General features: G+C 32.5%; 1 protein-coding gene across 7 annotated transcripts in view; it reads left to right on the top strand.

Annotated features, from left to right (window-relative positions):
* LOC118194145 (growth factor receptor-bound protein 14-like) overlaps window positions 1-19,629 on the top strand; it is a 248,475-nt gene that overhangs the window by 171,132 nt on the left and 57,714 nt on the right. For all 7 annotated transcript variants that reach the window (XM_085806550.1, XM_085806547.1, XM_085806546.1 and 4 more), the window contains 2 exons: window positions 130-256; window positions 11,789-11,948. In XM_085806550.1, coding sequence (XP_085662676.1) covers window positions 130-256; window positions 11,789-11,948 — 287 coding nt within the window. The remainder of the gene's footprint in view (window positions 1-129; window positions 257-11,788; window positions 11,949-19,629) is intronic.

Below are 19,629 nucleotides of genomic sequence, written 5' to 3' on the forward strand. Positions count from 1 at the left end.
AAAAAAAAAATTATAAATCGGCGTTCAGTAATTAAATTTTTGGGGGGAATTTAAAAGAATACATAATTTATTAAATGAACAATTAATTAAAGTATATTATTTTCTGATATATTTTTAATTTCTTTATAGGTGTGGTAAGCCTAAAGACGGGGATATATCCTATCAGTTGCTTCTAGGCACCTCAGCATCCTCTGTTGAATCCGATGCTTTCTCCCCTTACGCATCTCAGAAAAATTCCACAGATCATCCACAAGAGGTAAGTTATTTACATTCTTAAATAAGGATTTTTTTTAAATGAGGATCTACTAATTTTTAACAAGTTAACACTTTTTATTCTGTTCTAAATGCTATTTGAAAAATTAAGAGTTAGTTTTAGAATCTTCTGTTTAACAGTTGAATTTGGTTCCGAGTGACTAAGCTAGTTAATTCTTGCATATAATGAATTGCTTTTGAAATGTTTTATATATATATATATATATATATATATAGGCAGTAAAATCCCTTCCAAGAGAAATTAAGGAGATAATGATACTGAGTTGCTGAATCAGCAAACTGATTTTCTTCTTTCAAATAATTTTTTATTCATTGTTTCATTTCATTTTTTATATTGGAAATGCTGAACTATGAGCCTCGAGTCCATTAATGTGCCTCACAACATAAAATTGATAAGTGCATAAAAGGGCATCATCATCATCTGTTTACTAAAGTACTGAGTACATGTCTTTAAAATTGCATTTGACATCAAATTAGAGTTAATGCAGTTTTTCATTAAAATTCAGATCATTGTGAAACTCTATAAAATCTGGTAAACAGAAATAAATAATGCTGCATTGGCTGTCATTTTATCAGAAGACCTTTTTTAATAGATCTCAAAACTTCAGAAAACATCAGCTGTATGTGATTATATTTGTTACTGCATTCTCAGTTGATATCAGACTTGCATTGAAATGTATATAATTTCAACTGAATGTGCAACATGAAAGAACTGAATTTAAATAAATCTCTTTGATTTGTATCTACTTAGAGCATTTTTTCTTGATATCTCTTTTTAGAGGAATGTTGCGTTACAAGCAATAACTTTTCAATTTTAAAGATGCAGAAAATAAAGAAAAAACAGAAGTTTCAGGCATGAATGTTTTCTTTTTAATCACTACCGCGTGTATTACCTCAAATAACAATAGTGTTCAAAACTTGAATCGATGTTCACATTAAAAATATTGTACATTTTTTCCCTTTCAACAAATATCTTTTAGATTAAAATTTAACTGCATTTTACTTGATGCCAGAGTGAAAGAGATTTTAATATGGTCCATAATAAAAGTGTATTTCTGTCTTCAGTGCAACATTTGTCACATGTGACTGGCTAAAGACCTTAGAAAGCTCAAAAATGTCGAATACCCCTGCCTTAAATGTTCACTGATCCTCGTTCTGCTGGACGTACTTCAATAAAATGCATGAATGAGTAAAAGTTTATGATTGGATAGAAAATTTTAAAGCTAGAACAAAAGTGGTATTGCTGAAAATTTAAAGAGATCAATGATAATCAAGCGGTCAATAGCCAAATATGCAGTGGATATTGATTGGCCTAATGACTCTTTTTGCCTCTCCGGTGTTCGGACTTCATTTGCAGTAACAGACCCAGTCCTGTAGGTGGTTAGTTAATTTAGTGAAAGTTTATTCTGAGATATTTACAGCAGCTGTGTTACTTTCGGGTGCACAAAAATGTCCTTTTACAGGACTCTGCATTCTGATGATAAAATTGGTGAAAGACCAGACTCTGATATATCGACTAATTCTAAAAAGAAATTCCCGGTACAAAAAGCTGACTTCTTAGCCTTGCCTGAAGATAAAAGAAGCAAAAAGAAAAAGAAATTGAACACCCCAGCTGAAAAAGAAAGAAAAAAAGGAGGAAAATTATGAACAGCAATGCAAGACTACGAAATTGGAACCACTGACTGGAAAACAAATTGAGGATTTACAAAAAACTTCAATTACAAAGAAGTTCTAACCTTAGTGAAACAATACAAGCCAGATTTGGACGTAGAAAAATTCAGGAAGAAATACGAGCCTAAGACGCCAGAACAGAAAGTTTTAGATGCTCAACGGGCTGCCCATGGAATGGTCAATACAAATAATGAAGCATGGAACAGTCAATACAAATAATGAAGGCATTTGCAACTGATTACACGAAACAGAAAACGGACGAAGAGCCCTGGATTACACCCAAGAAGACAGTTAAACCCACAACTTCCGAAGAAAAGATGGAAATTTCTCACGAGAATAGATTTGAAACTCTGAATCCAGACAAAAATGCCCAAACAGGAGGAGCTAGAGAAGAAGTGCCCCCACCAATTGAGAAGAAGAAGTGCCCCCACCTATTGTGTTTCAGCAGAGCGCAGTGGATTGGTCTCAAATTCATGAAATGAATGAGTGAACACTAACTTGAAAACAGTTGATGATTATAGGAAAGCTGCTGATGTTTTACAGATGAGAAACATACCTTTTCATACATTCCAAATGCTGAGTGAAAAACGAATAAAAGTCGTTCTGAAAAACTTACCATCGATGATGAAAGAAGAAGCTGTTTATGCAGATCTTGAAAGAAGAAATTTTCCTATGCAAAAAGTAAAGCAATTTACAAGATGTTACTTATATGTGGCAATACACTAGTTGCTTCTTGAACTGAAGTGAAGTAATTACCAGTTGATGTTGTATGGTAATAAATAGTGTGAATGTACTATGTGATCCTGTAATAATGTCACTTATTTATTGATCAAGTAATATTAACATGAATATAATATGGCGTAGTCGTGTGAAGTAGTAGTACGACTAATTGCCAGGCAATCCCTTTGGTTGTTTTTCCTCTCAGCTGATGCAAAATGGAATTTTGTCATCCACCGCAAGGCCTAAGTTTCGATGGCAATGTGGCCGAAAACTGGCGCAGATTCAAGCAGCTGTTCCAGATTTATATGAAAGCTTCAGGAAATGTTTCGAAAGATTCAGATGTGAAAGTTGCTTTATTTTTAAATGCTGCTAGTAAGGAAGCAGTTGAAGTGTTTAACACGCTCAATCTTTCAACAGGAGATCAGGGCAACTATGAAAAGTGCTTGAAAGGTTAGAAGCTTTCACGACGCCTAGAACAAATTTCGTAGTGGAGAGATTTTTATTCAATAAGAGAAAACAAGAAGAAGGGGAACATTTTGATTGTTTCGTGACTGATCTGAAAAAACTGGTAAAATCTTGCGAATTTGGTGAGCAGAGTGACTCTGTTGCACGTTACTGCACTGTCCCTGGAGTATCAGATACAGTAGAATTCCAGAAATCTGCAAAGCTTGGGACCAGAAGTTTTGCGGATTTCAGGACAGAAAAGATAAAGCATAATATTCGGACTAAAAGTGCAAAATGAATAAGGCGTATTAGATGCATTTAATTAAATTATTATATACATAATTGCAGTAATTTATTATATGTATTAAATTATTATTACTACATAAATTGATTATATTATTCATTGTATTATATGTACACAGCATTGAGGTTTGCCGATTTCTCCTCATGCAAAGATTTCTGGTTTCAGATTCCGGTGTTTGAATCACTGTTGCTGTAAAATTTCAACAGCTTTTCTTTATTTTTCCATATATCATACAAAATTGTGTCGCAATTCCATACCATTCTGCTGTAAATCAAAGAGTAGCACATGCTTCCATCTTTTGCAGAATTTGCACTTTTTGCGTTACCGTCAGTGCAACATGTTTAAGGTTTCGTTAATTTGGACACCCATAATCCGGACCTCAAAGCTACAAACTTTCTACGCATGCGTAGCATTTACGCATGCGTGTAAGACCTTTACGGCTGCGAATATGCATGTGCGCGTGCTCAAAACACGTTTACGCATGCGCGTTTAATGTATAACGGACGGTATAAGCTAAGCTAAAATTATCTAATTCAGTTAATGTTGCAGATTGCGTTGTTCCTTAATCTTCGAATTGGATCCGGCTTATTATTTTTTGCAGACTGTTAGCAATTTCATAAAAGTAAGCTTGAACTTTCAATTATGTCAAATAGAATTTCCAATATATATTTACTACTATGTAAAGGATCTACCAAAGCGAAGGTATGTTTCGAAGTCCATTAAACAAAAGTGGATTTGCTGAAAAATTGACCTAACCATTCCGAAATCTGTTTATCAATTTCACACTGCTCTGTGGTGGGGGATGGGGGGGACGGCGCGCAATGAATTGGAAGTTGATCTGTCAGCACTATCCTTATCTTCAGGGCAGATGTTTTCATTTTATTTGGCTTATAATTCCTTACTAAATGTAGTATTTCATCTCGATGCATTCCGTCTTTGATATGATTTAAATCAAATTCCTCGTCATTATAATTTGCTTCTGATAGTGAAGAAAGTGACAGAGAGGTTATTGAAAACGAAAAAATTTCGATTGACAAGTTAGTCGGTATTCTGGACGCAGCAATTACAAGATTTGAACAGTGGAAGTTTGTAACTGAACAAGAAATTATGTCTGTTTAATAGAATTAAAGAGAAAGTATTATTACGTAAAACGAAGCAAACAACTTACATCAAAAGAAATGTTTAATAAAGTAAACAAATAAATATTAAGCTTTTTTTTTTGTAAATTTTTATACCCTTTAGATCATAATTGTTCTTTATTTCATAAATTACGGTTTCATATTTTTAATTTATAATTTCTGCATGCCATCTTACCAGATTTAAACTGATGATCTATAATCCGGAAAAATCGATAATCCGGAAACGCCGAAGTCCCAACGAGTCGGATTAACGACTTTTGACTGTATTAAAAAGGGCTGAAATTAAAAATATTCTTAATTTATCCACAAAATATCCGGATGAAAAAAAGGCAGCACTAAACAATCTCGTGAAATGAAATAACAAAGCTCAGAAAATACAACATGAATCATGAACTTGAACAAAGAGTTGAGTGAATCGTCTGCATTTTTACCTTGATGCAGATTAAAGGGAAAAAAAACTTATTTATTTAATCTTATTTTTCTTTACTTTTTATATCAATAATTTGGTATTTCTGTTTTGACTCATTATTATTCAGTAATTATGATGTTATTTTTCAATAAGTACTTTTTTCTTCGATATTTCGTACTCAATGTTGTGGTTTCAGGAACCTATAAACTGAATGTGTATATTCTGAGAGGCAACGCAGATTTCAGGAGTTGGCAGATTTTCGGTATTTGACTGTACCAGTTTACAGGAGAGGATACTGTGAGAAAATAATCTGAGTTTGGAAAAAGCAATTGATTTAGGGAAAGCTGCTGAAATGAGCAAAGCTTGTGCTTAGACGTTAAGAGAACACAATGTTGACAGCATAACTAGAGTGAAAGTAAGCAACAACAAGCAGGAGGAGCCAATGCAGCCATAGCAGTGAGGAAGCACAGAGGATGCGTGATGATGCTTCAAATATTGAGACATTTTCGTGTAAAAAATGCAACAGACATCACGTTAATGGACAATGTTCGGCATATGGGAAAAAAATGCTTTAATTGTGGCAAACTAAATCACTTTTCGACTATGTACAGACTGAAACACATCCAAAGTGCTTCTCGGCATGATAAAGCAGGATGAATTCTTCGTGAATTCCATAAGTGTTCAAAAAACTAAAAGTGTATGCTCAACATCGTCTACAAAAGAGTGGACTAAACCTATAATTGTTGAAGGGACAAGTGAGAGCTTTAAGTTGGACACAGGGCCTGAAGTGAACGTTTTGCTTGTGAAAATTTATGAAACACTGAGTGCTGAGAACTCGAATCTTATTGTAAACAAGTCTAATGTTGTATTAGAAGAATTTGTTGGGTCCAGGGTTAAACCTGATGGGTCGTTAATGTTGCAATGTTCTTTAGATGGTGAGGATCATACTCTAGAGTTTTTAATTGTTTCTAGCAAGCATATACTTCCATTATGAGGACTTGATGCATGTGTTAAACTTAATTTGATTCAATTTATAAATAATGTTGGAATATCAAATAAAGGTAAGTTGGATCAGTATACAGTTGTTTTACCTCCATCTAAAGATAAATTTATTAATAATTCAGATTATTATTAATAATTCAGAAGTGTTTGAAAGTGTGGAAAAATTTAATGGATTGTGTAAAATCATAGTAGATGATCAGATAGTTCCTGTAGTGAGACAACCATGTTAGAGTGCCACTTAGTTTAAAACCTAAAATTGAGTTCAAATTAAACGAATTGGAGAGACAGGCATTATTGCAAAAGTTGATCAATCTTTTTAACCTGGGTTAAGAAGCTAGTATTAATTGAAAAAGCTAAAGGATGCTTAAGAATATGCCTTGATCCTCAAGATTTCAACAAAGCTATAAAAAGAAAACGTGTTGATTCCAACCTTTGAGGAGATTTTACCAAAGCTATGTAATAAATCAGTTTACTCTGTTTTGGACTTAAGGGATGGGCTTTTTTCAAATAGCGGTAGATGGGGATAGTAGTGATCTTTGTACTTTTAGCACACCATTTGGATGCTATAAATTCTTAAGGCTTCCAATGGGTATTTCCTGTGCATCTGAAATTTTTCAGAAACGCAATTTTGAAAATTTTGGTAATATACTGTTATACTTTTATATGTAGCAACACACCAGTTGCTTGTTGACTGATCTGAAGTAATCGCCAGTTGATGTTGGTTTGTAATAAACAACGTGCTATGTGATCCTGTAGTAATGTCACTTATTTGTTGATCAAGTAATATTAGCATGAATATAACATGGCATAGTTGTGTGGAGTAGTAGTAAGACTAATTGCCCGGCAATACCTTTGGTTCTTTGAATTGAAACCAACTGTAACAGATCAATATAGAGAAAAGGTGAGGAGTAAGCAGAAACAGGCTAAAATCTATTATGATAAGCATGCAAGGGAAAGACCTGAATTTATTCATGGGAAAAAGGTAATGTTGAGATGGAAAAATAAATGGGAGCATGCTATAGTTTTAAAAAAGCATTGAACTCCTAGATCATATTGGATTAGAACAAAAGATAATAGGGTAATTAGACAGAATAAATTCCATTTAAGAAAAACTAAAAATCTGAAGAATTTAGTGACATTAGACTATTATGGTCTATAGAATTAGAATGAGGAAAAAATAAATAGTGAACATCCAAAAACACATAATGATCCTCACCATCAAGATAATAGGAACAATATTAATCGTGATTGTGTATATAAAACAAGAAGTGGTGGTAATGTATATCGACCATCCAAATATGATAATTATGTAATGCAGTGATTCCTATGACTCTCCCAAAAGAGGGGAGATGTTACGTATATGTGGCACCACACTAGTTATTTGTTGAACTGAAGTGAAGTAATGACCAGTTGATGTTGGTTGCTAATAAGCAGTGTGCTATGTGATCCTGTAGTAATGTCACTTATTTATTCATCAAGTAATAGTAACCCCTTGGGTACGGATTTATTTGAGAAAATATTTGCATGTGGAACGGATATAATTTTTGGTTGCGATTCATCAATAGCTACTTCACTATCTGGAGTATAAAGGTAACAAAATTTATTATTTAGGTAATCCACTATATTTCTAATCTTTCTTATTCTGTCATCTTTATCTTCCTTTTCATTATCCGTAAAATGTAGAAAGCTTGAAATATCAAAAAAACCTATTGCGTTGCCATAGTGCTGGCAAAAATTGTAGTACTTACTGCATATCTTTTTGACCAATACATATGCATTTTTCTTCATTTGCGACATCAAGATGCATAATGCAATACTATGAGCTTTCACTTCATCAAAACTTACAGGAAAGTACCCCCCTTTTTTTTCCTTTCCTTTCCTTTCCTTTCCTTTTTTTTTTTTTTTTATTTGTTTGTTTGTTAGTTACACAACCTTCTTTTTCTATCCCTTGTCTGGCATATCTATTCGTCTCTTCTACTATAGTGTCCCAAAAATCTTCATTGAAGACTTTTTTTCAAAACATTTAAAAGCGTTGGATTACCACCTAGTCTACGCAGGCTCAAAGGATTAATTCCAGATATTTCAGAAAAACTTTTTATATCGGCTACATTTTCTTCTTCTTCGCAAATCCATTCCTCTGATGCTGGTTCACGAGAAGATTCACTATCACTGCGCAATAGACATCTTGTGCATTTTCAAAACCTTGGTTTTATATTACAATTGTCATCATTTTCTGGTTCACGAGAAGATTCACTATCACTGTTCGATAGATGTCTTGTGCGTCTTCAAAACCTTGATAGTATATTATCATTTTCTAGTTCAATATCGTCTTCATCACCTTCGCTTTGTATTTCATTGTAATTGTCAAATTCAGGATCACTAAACAATTCTTCTTTAGATTTCTCAAAGTCAGTTTCGCTATTACTATCATAAAATATATTCCTTGTTTTTGACATAATGGGGCATTGTATCGCAAATAATGTTCACCGAAATACTGGAATTGCCTCTTCTATTATGACTGATACAAGCTACAATGAAATGAACAGAATTGTGCCTAACCTCAAATAACGTTTTAGACATGTCATCCACTCCTAGGGAAAACAAGTGAATGACGTCACTCAGATGTCAAATGTACCCAAGGGGTTAACGTGAATATAACACAAGATGCAGAGCTAAAACTGTTGAGAAACTTCGAATATTTTTGTTAGAGCTCACGAAAATGAAGGAAGGTCATGCAATACACCAGCTAAATAATATGTTTATTGTGAACATGAAAATCAAGAAGTTTGACCCTAAAAGAAGAGTAGTACAATTCTAAAGATGCCAGGAATACGGCCATTCGCAGCATCTCTGCTCAAATCCTGAGTGGTGCTGCAAGTGTGGACAACAGCATAGAAGCAAGAACTACCCACTCAAGCCTGAAGAAAAACCGATGTGTATTGTCTGTTCACAGCAACACGTTTGTTCTTAGGTTGCCCTGTATATAAGAAGCATTTTAAAACTAAGAAGTCTCAACCGAGGCCCACTGCGCCGATACCAACACCAGCGAATTTTCCTAAACTCATTGAACCTCAGGAAAATAGAAGAAAAACCCAGCTGAAAACGCTTAACAGTGAAAAGATGAAGAGATTACAATCATCTCCGAAGGAATATGAAAAAGCCCTTGAATGGATCCGAACATTAATAACTTCCAGAGAAGTATTGTCAATCACATAGAGAAGATATGAGCTGCAAAAACAACGATCGAGAAGTTTACAGCCAGGTTTAAAGCAGACATTATTGTTATAAGTTTCGCAGAAGACAATGAATAATTCCCATCTGATGATGCGAACTGAGAATATTCACGGAATAATTTTTACTTTCTCCTATTTCATAAGTCTTCCTACAACTTAATTCTCAAGCGGTTCCTCTCGGAGTCAGTACTTGGGCGTGTGACCACTCATGTGACTGGTCTTTCACCAACTTGTGAAGTGCAACTCACAGCTCGAACAGCAGCCAATGAAGAAACTTTTTCATGCCCAGATGCTTACTAATTTTTTCTCAAAATTCTCATTTCACGTACTATAAGTACATGCCATAGCTTCACTTGGGTTGGCACAGTGATTTTCGCCTTCTTTTTAAAAAATAACCAATGCCTATAAGGGCACATCTTCCAAGTCAAGCAGCCAAAGCAGGATTCTGCTATATGCTGCTAATTCCAACAACCAATGTGATCTGATATCCCTTAGCCTAATGAAAATCTCATTGATCGCAAATAATAATAATTATAAAATTGATAATTAGTTATTTATCAGTGTAAAGATATATCATGTAGTTAAGAAGGAATCATATGAAATAAATATGAGGGAAAAAATACGCACAAATTATTTAATGTTTGTTAGAAATCAATGGTACATTTTAAAATATGTAAATTTTTTATGCAAATGTTTAGTATGAAAATAGAAAATGCAGAAACACAATCTCAACCAAAAAATCAACCAACTTTGCCAAAAGATACATTGTTACATACAAGCCAGTTGCTAAATCTAAAAGGAGAGTTTTAATGTTTGTTTTCAACACATCGAAAATTTGTATGTGCCAGCTTGCCTCATGAAATGCTGTACTTTAATGTATATGATCTTGATATTATGAGGCAAGATGAGTTGATTGCATTGAAAGAGGATGTTTAGACACAAGTCTTATTCAAAACACAGGTGTATACTAAATTTTGAAATTCACTAATCATCCGAGAGGAATATCCTGAACTGAAAGTTGTCACCGAGCAACATTACTGACTTTTCCCTCTACTTAGTTGAAGCAGGCTTTAGTCAAGTCAGTAATTTACTATGAAAAATAAGAAACAGGTTTAATATTTTTAAATGAGCTGATTTAAGAATTAAGCAATTTTAAAAATACATGAGCATAGCCATCACAAATCTCAATCACATTAATTAAAATCAAACTTTTAGTGCAGTTAGAACCTCTGATTTTGTGTCCAAAAATCTTCTTATACCTATAAAATTAAAAGAAATTTTAATGCAGAGTATAATAAAAGATAAATCTAATAAATAATTATTTCAAAACTTTTGTTTCCATACTTAGTGTAATTGTTATCTAAAAACTATTGATGTGCATTTTTTGTATTATGATTGTGCTGTATACTATTATCCAAAAAGTATAAGGGGGCCAATGAAACAAGTCATTCTTTTAAAAGGCATGCATGAAAAATTGGTAATCCCTGAGCTAGAAAAATAGTGTAACTGCTGAAAATCCATATGGTCAACCATCATTTTTGTTGATACAATAACTTATGTCAAGAGAACAGCCACTTTAATCAGCAAAAAACTGGCAAAAACTATCAAAATTGTCTGCATGCTTAGAATAAATACTCTTCACAAGCTATAGTGCACAGTGACGAGTGTTGTGAAGTTTGTGCAAGATGGGTTCCAAAGGAGTTTACTAATTTGCAAAATATCAGTCTAAAGATCAGGAGAAGATCAAAAACTTTTTTTCTGAAGGACTAAAGAATGTTAAGTTATTTGAGTAGTATTACTGTAAGTGTGACATGGAATTAGCAATTACTTTTTTCATTCACTGTCGTATGTTCATCAACAAATTATGAAATATTAAAAACATTATTGCTTAAAAAATTGAAATCAGATTTAAATATTTGCCCTTTTATATGAAAGCGCAATTGCTTTTGAATGTTTGATGAGGTTTAAATTTACATTTAAGAACAGTACTGAAAATCTTGGTTCTGGCTCAAAAATAGGTATAGTATACTGCTGTTATTAATTTTTTTTAGATTAGTTTATGAAAAAAAGATGATACTGTTTTTTTAAACATCACTACACTTATTCAATAATAATAATAATTTTATTATTTTAAATTTTCGAACTGCAAGTTTTTAGTTTGATTTGCAGTGCTGTATTCAGTAACTTAGTTTGATGATATGCAATGTGCAATATCATCAAAACATGCTTTTTTAGAAACTTCACATTCCCAAACATAGTTAATTTTTTAAAAGGATATTTTGGGCATAGTGAGTTTTCATTGACAAGTTAATATTACAAGGAATTGATGATATTGATTAGAAAATATCTACTATTGGCTGTTTATTTCTTTTGTAAATAGGAGCATTTCAGGCATTTCATCTGGCAATATATTTTTTTGCACGCTTTGATCAATTTCTAATGTATATGTCTGCAATGCTTTCAAAATTAATTGTGTGCCAATAAAGTGATTTTAAAGAAAATTTGCTGCTTTAACACTGGTATAATTGCACAAGTTGTTTAATAATTATTTGGAAGAAAATGTTTCATTCTTCTTTTTCTAATTTTATTTTAGGTGACATTAACTTTTTATACTGAAGATGGTAGTCAACAGCGACTTGTGGTTGAGGAAAATCTGAGGGTGTTGGATTTATGTCAGCTTCTTGCTCTCAAATTCAACGTTGCCAGATCTCATACATGGACTCTTATTGAACAGCTGACATCACTTGGAATAGGTGAGACTCATTCTTTGCTGGTTATATATACTATAATAGCTTGTGAAATAAAAAAGATAAAATATTCATGGGATATATATAAATTTAGCACCCTAAATTTTGGCAGAAATGGTGTTGGATTTCTTTGATTTCTTTATTCCTATTCTTCAAATTTTATAGCAGAGGGAACATTTAACAAGGAGTTTAAGAAACGACTGAATTTACAGTTCCTAGCATTATTTTTAAAAGCATAGATTATCAATAAAATACCGTAGTGCAATATAAATTACATGAATAAAATTAAAAAAAAAAGTTCACTTTTTAGACTAGGAAATTATGATAGAAGTTTAATTAAAAATTGGTAGATGAATATTTCATTTTTAAGTGACACACAGATGTTTAGCAAGCTATTAAGCCTATTCATCTTGCAAGTACATATTTAATTACACTTTAAAAAAAAATAAACTTAGCTGTGTAAAGTGTTTTGCATTATTATCTAAAAGAAATATATATAGTGCTAGTAAATAAAAAAATAAAAAATTCTTCTGCATGTTTTTCCAAAGTATTGTTCTTTTGTTTAATGTTTGCTTTTTTTGTTACAGTCTAGCTGGGAAATTTATGAACAAGGTGCCTAAAAACTCTTATTTGACTTTTTAAAATGTATCAACCTATCACCTTCGAAATAGTTCCTTTTGCTATAAATGCCTCTTTCTAGCATAGTTTTCATTGTTAAAATCAATGCTGCATGTTTGTTTCTGATACGTCGTTCAACTGCTTTATCATTTCTGTCTTGATCTTTTTATATTTCTAAAATGATGCCTGTGCAACTCTATTTCGAGTTTCAAGAGAAAAAAAAAAAAAAAAAAAAATCACAGGGGCTACTAAATCTGGTAAATGAAAAGGCTGTTTGAGTACGGTGATTAAATTATAGGCTAGTAATATATGAACAACTGATGCTGTTAGTAATAGCACATTATTATGATGTAAATCCTTCTGCTTCCTTCCACCAATGATAGTCGCATATGTCACAGTAAGCTACATTCAGGAACTGCCCTTATAGGATGAATTGTGCGAAGTTCCATGACTTTGAAGTTGGGTCTTTGATCTACTGCTTTCAGATTCTAGTATTTATAGTTAATTCTCTGCTCTTTGTTGTGTAACTTCAATGTCAAATTATATTTGTAAGCCAATTGTCTGTAATTTATCTTGTCAATAAAATTGTTATTTCATTAGTCAAAAGTGCGTATCTTCAGTTCGATTTTTTTTCCCCACCACTCAGACATTTTAGGATGATCTTCATTCACAGTTTTCTCATTTGTAATTTCTTGATCAAATTTAGTCACACAAAAAAAATTTATTTATTTAATTATATATTTTATTATTATTGTTATTATTATTATTATTTTGAACACATAGAGTCTCCCCATGCACCACAGATGTACACTGCGCCAAAAAAAAAGGGGGGTTCAGTTCTATATAACACTATTATAACATAGGTTTTCTGGCACAAAATCTGACTTTTCTGAAATAACATACCAATTTTTTCCCATATTTCGATTCTAGGATTCAAATGATGCCCAACTATGAAACTTTGTAAATTTTGGTGCGAAATTTACGGAGAAATTCACAAATTTATGTTGGCACTTTTTTTTCATTTTGTGCCAAGAATATTACACTTAGCGAACTTCTTAATATATGGCAACCTATTTTCCTGTCGAGTGAGCGGGAAAAAAGTCACAGTTGTTTCTTTTTTCAAATAATGTTCTTTGTATTATATTTTAAATTATGATTGTTATTATTTTAAGTAATTTTTTCTTTTTCGAATTTCATTTTAATTGTTTAAGTTGAATGGTTTCTTTCGAATAACTGTTTTAAAAACTTCTATTTATCCATTCAAACTGTGTAGTTTAAATGAAAGATGTATCATTTATTTTTTCAAACAGTTTTCTTTATAATTTTTTTTCATAGTTCTTGGTAATTTTTTAATTTTTAGACTTTTATTTTAATTGTGTTGCATTGTCTTTTTAGATAATTGTTTTAAAAATTTCTATTTATTCATTCGAATTGAGCATTTTAAATATATTTATTAATATAAATTTTCCATTTATTAATTTGAATTGTGTTTCCTTCGGAAGAATACTTTGTGTCCCAGACTACGATACATCTGAAAACTGAATATATTAAAAGAGAAAATACAGTAAAGCTCAGTTAACACACCAATGTTCTGTTTAGAAAAGATATATAAATTAGAAAGATATATAACCGACATTTTAACTTGGAAGACTTGCATATATTGCTTTAAATAGCTTTAACATTGTGCTCATTGCTTTACACAAGTTTATCATCCTACATTTAGTTTCTTAAAATGTTATTCATATTTTAGTGATTCTGGATTATTGGATTATCAGTTTTTCCAGATTATAGATCAATGGTTTAAATCTGGTAAGATGGCATGCAGAAATTATAAAATTAAAAATATGAAACCGTAATTTATGAAATAAAGAGCAATTATAATCTAAAGGGTATCAAAATTTACAAAAAAAGCGTAATATTTATTTGTTTACTTTATTAAACATTTCTTTCAATGCGCGCATGCGTAAAGCATGCATTACGCATAGTTGAAATTAGAAAATTGCAACCAGAAAGCTATTTGATGTGTATTCGTGATATTTATAATGACGAGGAATTTGATTTAAATCATATCAAAGACGGAGTACATCGAGATGAAATACTACATTTAGTAAGGAATTATAAGCCGAATAAAATAAAAACATCTACCTTGAAGATGAGGATAGTGCTGATAGATGAACTTCCAGTTCATTGCACGCCATGACGTTCCCGCCCCTTCCCGCAGAGCGGCGTCAAATTGATAAACATATTTCGGAATGGTTAGAGAAACAAAGGATATGCCTTTATCCATTTTTTTGCAGCAATTCCACTTTTTTGTTTGATGGGCATCGAAACATGCTTTTGCTTTGTAGATCCTTTGGCAGCTCCAGGATCGGAAATTCGTTTTGACATAATCGAAAGTTCAAGCTTACTTTTATAAAATTGCTCTAACAGTCTGCAAAAAATAATAAGCCGGGTCCAATTCGAAGATTAAGGAACAACGCAATCTGCAACATTAACTGAAATAGATACTTTTAGCTTAGCTTATACCGTCCTTTATACATTAAACGTGCATGTGTAAACGTATTATGCGCATGCATTGATGCATTATGCGTTTACACATGCACAGAAAGTTTGTAGCTTTGAGGTCCAGATTATGGACATCTGGATTAAAGACTTTTTGACTGTACTTATTTCTGTGTGTGTATGATTTTAGTATTTTGCCTGTTTAATTTATTTCTATTAATGTGATATTCTTTATATTAATACACATTAAAAACAAGTGCATTAAATATGCAACTTCAAAAATTGAAGTCATAATATTAAAATGGTGATTTTATATGATTTTTCTTGTTAAATTAGGCTTAACTGCTGAAAATGCTGGTGGCGATTCATTTCAGCAGGTCCGGTCCCATGACTGCGCTTCGTTTTCTCAATGCTGGTCCTTAAGGGGTTATGGCATTCTGCAAGTTATTAAAAAGCATCCAACTTTTCGAAACATCTTGGTATTTCTGACATTCATTTTAATAAAGTTATCGCCTTCCATTTCATAAAGGCCCACAAATGGCCGAGCGGCAAAGCCGCTAAACTCTGGTAGTTCTCTCCGGGGTTCGAATCCCGACAAACAGGCTGGTTGCATGGGCATTTTCGTGGTTTTTCTTATTGTAATGTCTATGCCAATTGGTTTCCCTAAAAATAAAATATTTCCTATGATGGTCATTGTACATAGTGTGGATGGCCTTGTCATTGTGCATAGACTGGTGCTGTTCCCACACAAAAGACCATGCAGTTGCTTTTTGCGAACGTTATTTTGTTTACATTCTTTCCCTTGAACGGATCTACATGCCTTATTCACCCTAAACGAGATCTCAGAACAATAACATTCTTCCCCCTTTCAAATCAACATTCTCATCATTTCGAATAGTCTCTTTCCTCTGCCACTTGATGAATCTTCCAGGACCCATCCTCTCCCCACCCCTGCCTTTTCTGAAATTTTTTTCAAAGTCGGACACGACTCCATCTGCCTCGCAATAACGAACTCTGACATATTTCCCCTTCAGCATGAATGGATTTTTCTTGGCATTCTGCCAGATACAGATCCCATCAGTTTGGGTACAAGTACTTGTTGTATAGTTTTTAAGTGAGAAGGGAGGGGAAAATTTTTGAAAATGTCCCTGAACGGCACAGAAGCTATACTGCTGGTTTTAAGCTTAATGTAATTTCACGTGCTGAACAAATTGGAAATCGAGCAGCACCTTGAGAGTTTGAAGTGGACGACAGATGTATTCGACGTTGGAGAACTGAAAAAGAACTTCTTAAAAATATGCCACAACAGAAACGAGCCAAAAGAAGTGGTACTGTAAGGTGGCCAAATCTAGAGGATGACCTTGCAAACTGGATACAGGAGCAACGAGGAAAGGGAATGGCAATTTCGACTGTAAAAATTCGCTTACAAGCAAAATTTATAGCAAAACGAATGAACATAAATGATTTCAAAGGAGGTGTAGCAGATTTATGAAAAGAAAAATTATTTCTGTGCGTACTAGAACAACAGTCGGGCAACAATTACCAATGGACTGGCAGGATAAAAAGTCATCTTTTCTAAAATATGTGACAGCTATTATTGACAAAAAAACTTCTTCGGTCGCAGATAATAAATATGGATGAAATGCCGTTAGCTTTCGACTCTCCTGCAAACTGTTGATGAAACTGGTGCAAAAACTGTATCAGTGTTTATGACGGGGCATGAAAGAACGTCATTTACATGTGTGTTAGCTTGTGCCGCAAACTAAACTAAAACTAAAGCTAAAGCCGATGATCATTTTTAAACGAAAGACTATTCCGAAGGGAGATTTTCCTAATGACGTAATTATTTGTGCAAACGAGAACAGCTAGATGTGCGAAACAATCATGCATGAGTGGCTACAAAAAGTTTGGCAGTGTCGTGTGGGATCTTTTTTCCAACCAAAGGGGTTTATTGGTAATGGATTCCATGCGTGCTCATTTCTTTGAGTCAGTGAAAACCAGATGTCAAAAATTTTCTATGACCGAAGCAATAATTTCTGGTAGTTTGACAAAAATCTTACAACCGTTAGATTTATCAAGTAATAAATATTTCAAAGCTGAAGTCCGAAAGCGGTGGGAGTGTTGGATGAGTGAAGGATTGCATACGTAAACCAAAAGCGGTAAAATGCATAGAGCATCTTATGAAGAAATTGCAAAGTGGGCAGGAAGTGCGTGGAAATCGGTAGAAACATCGTCAATAGTAGCAGGGTTCAAAGAAGCTGAAATTATATCCTCAGATAAAGAGACTGTAAACCAAGAGAATGAAATGTGACGATCTGGAAGACTTGGACTTAGATCAAGATTTTCTAAATCTTTTTAATTCAGATAGTGAAGAATCGGATTTTGATGGCTTTATATGATGCATAGCTTGCTGTATTTCCTTTTGTAAGTAAAATTTAAAATTTCCTTTTGTCATCCAAATTTAATATTTCGTTGTTGCAACATTTTTTATAATATAGTCTGAGTATTACAAATATGGACTTCTTTAGTGGGTAAATATAAGTATATACATGAAGGTAAATATATTTTCCACATTTCTTACCTTTAATTTATTTTTGAGTTATGATTTCATTTCATGCATTTTTCTTAACTGGTATGTCATATATCAGGACTTAGGTTGAGTTTTTGCATCTATACGGCCCACGACGATGTCACGCGCAATTTAATCTATTGCGGCGTTTCTGTGTAATTTAAATTTTTTTCCCGCCATTTTTCTCGAGTGCGGCGTTTATGCTGATGCGGCCTTTCTTCCAGAAATTACACTACATCACTGGATAAATTCCTGAATAATCAAATAATTCGACTAAAAAACCATGGGGTGCTCCATTTACGATGATATGATGTTCTGTGAAGTAATTTGAATTTTTACAAACATATAGTCGAAAACCAGTCACTCTTCACTTTAATCTGCAATGATATCATTTTTGTCTTTTCCGTTAGCATAAGCTCAATTGGTAGTATTTGCTGGTGTACACATCCAAGTGTTTTCTCTTTGAACATCCAAATTCCTTGAAATATTCTGAAAGTATATTCAAAAGCATCCAACTTTTCGAAACATCTTGGTATTTCTGACAGCCAAATTTCCCCTTCAAATTATTGCTTACTTTTCTCCCTTATTTTCTTCTTTCCTTCTACATTTATTTTCAGTGCTCACCAAAAGAAAATTAAGATTGTTCGATTGTTGCACTTCCATAAATTTTGCATTCTTGTCAATTTTTTTAAAATATCAATTACATCAACTGCGTTTCAGTTGCAGACAGCTTTTTATTTTCTAGGCATTTTAACTATAAGTGAAGTTTAAAGGAAAGGCCAAAGGATAAATATTTTAATTAAAAGATTTTTTGCTGAATGACAAAGAAATAAAACAGTCCAGCAGTGTTTAATCTGTACCACTGAGTAACCCAATTATTATATCAGCTATAAACAATCTAAATCATATTAAAGATCATGTTTTTATACAATCTATAACACGAGAGAAAATTAGCTACTTAAATCATTCTCTCGAAGAGTATTAATGTAAAAATTTATACTTATATATATAATTTTTAAAGCTGGGATATGACCCCCCCCAAACTGTCAACATCCTGTTTGCTTAAAAACATGGTGAAAATAAACATCAAATGAACTTTCTCAGTTTTAGACAATTCAATTTAAATGCAGTCAAAGTAAAGTAGCAGACCATAACACGACGAAGGTAAAAATTTACTTTCACAAATATTTTTTAAAAAAAAGGAAGAAAGAAAGAAATTTAAAAAAAGTTAAAAATTTGAATAATATCTTCTATAATTAAAAAAATAACTTTTCATATAGTATTAATAAATATTTATTACGCATCATTGAGGGGAAAAGTTTCATAAAATTAATTCTCCATAAAAATTTGTTTGAAATGTAAGGTTAAAAATAGCTGTGGCAATTCACTGCAACAAAAATCCATAAACCACATTTGGCATTATCATCCATCAAAAAAAGATGCGAAATTTCAAAACTTGAAAATATGTAAATTCGTGTATATCTTAGAAAATTTTGAATAAAAAATTCTAATTTTTTGTATGCTTAGAACTACACCTACTTTAACATGATGGTAAAAATTTTGTAGGTTATAATTCAAAATGTTTTTGAAAAATTTGTAAAAATTATTTAAAAATAGAAATTTAAAAAATAAAACAAAAAATGGGTGAATTATATTTGGAATGAACCTAAATTTCGAAATATGAAAGGGAAAATCAAAAAAGAGATATTAATAAATATATGCCAAATTCAATTAACATTGAGGAGCTAAAATTTTGAGAGCTAATTTTTAAAAGGCTACTCGTAGTATTTTTTACAAAACTTGGCAATCTGTCATAATTTAAGTTGTAGAATCGAAAAATGGAAAAAAATTGGTATGTTATGTCAGAAAAAGTCCAATTTCGTGTCAAAATACCTATGTTAGGATAGTGCTATGTATAAATCTAATATATATCCTAAGTCACGCTTTCAAGACATGAAAAACACAATTTGAATGTTGCCAATCGGCCCAGTAGAACGG

Source organism: Stegodyphus dumicola, chromosome 12 (genome assembly GCF_044657685.1).
Source record: "Stegodyphus dumicola isolate Sdum_Otavi_A_Nest chromosome 12, ASM4465768v1".
Lineage (NCBI taxonomy): Eukaryota > Metazoa > Arthropoda > Arachnida > Araneae > Eresidae > Stegodyphus > Stegodyphus dumicola.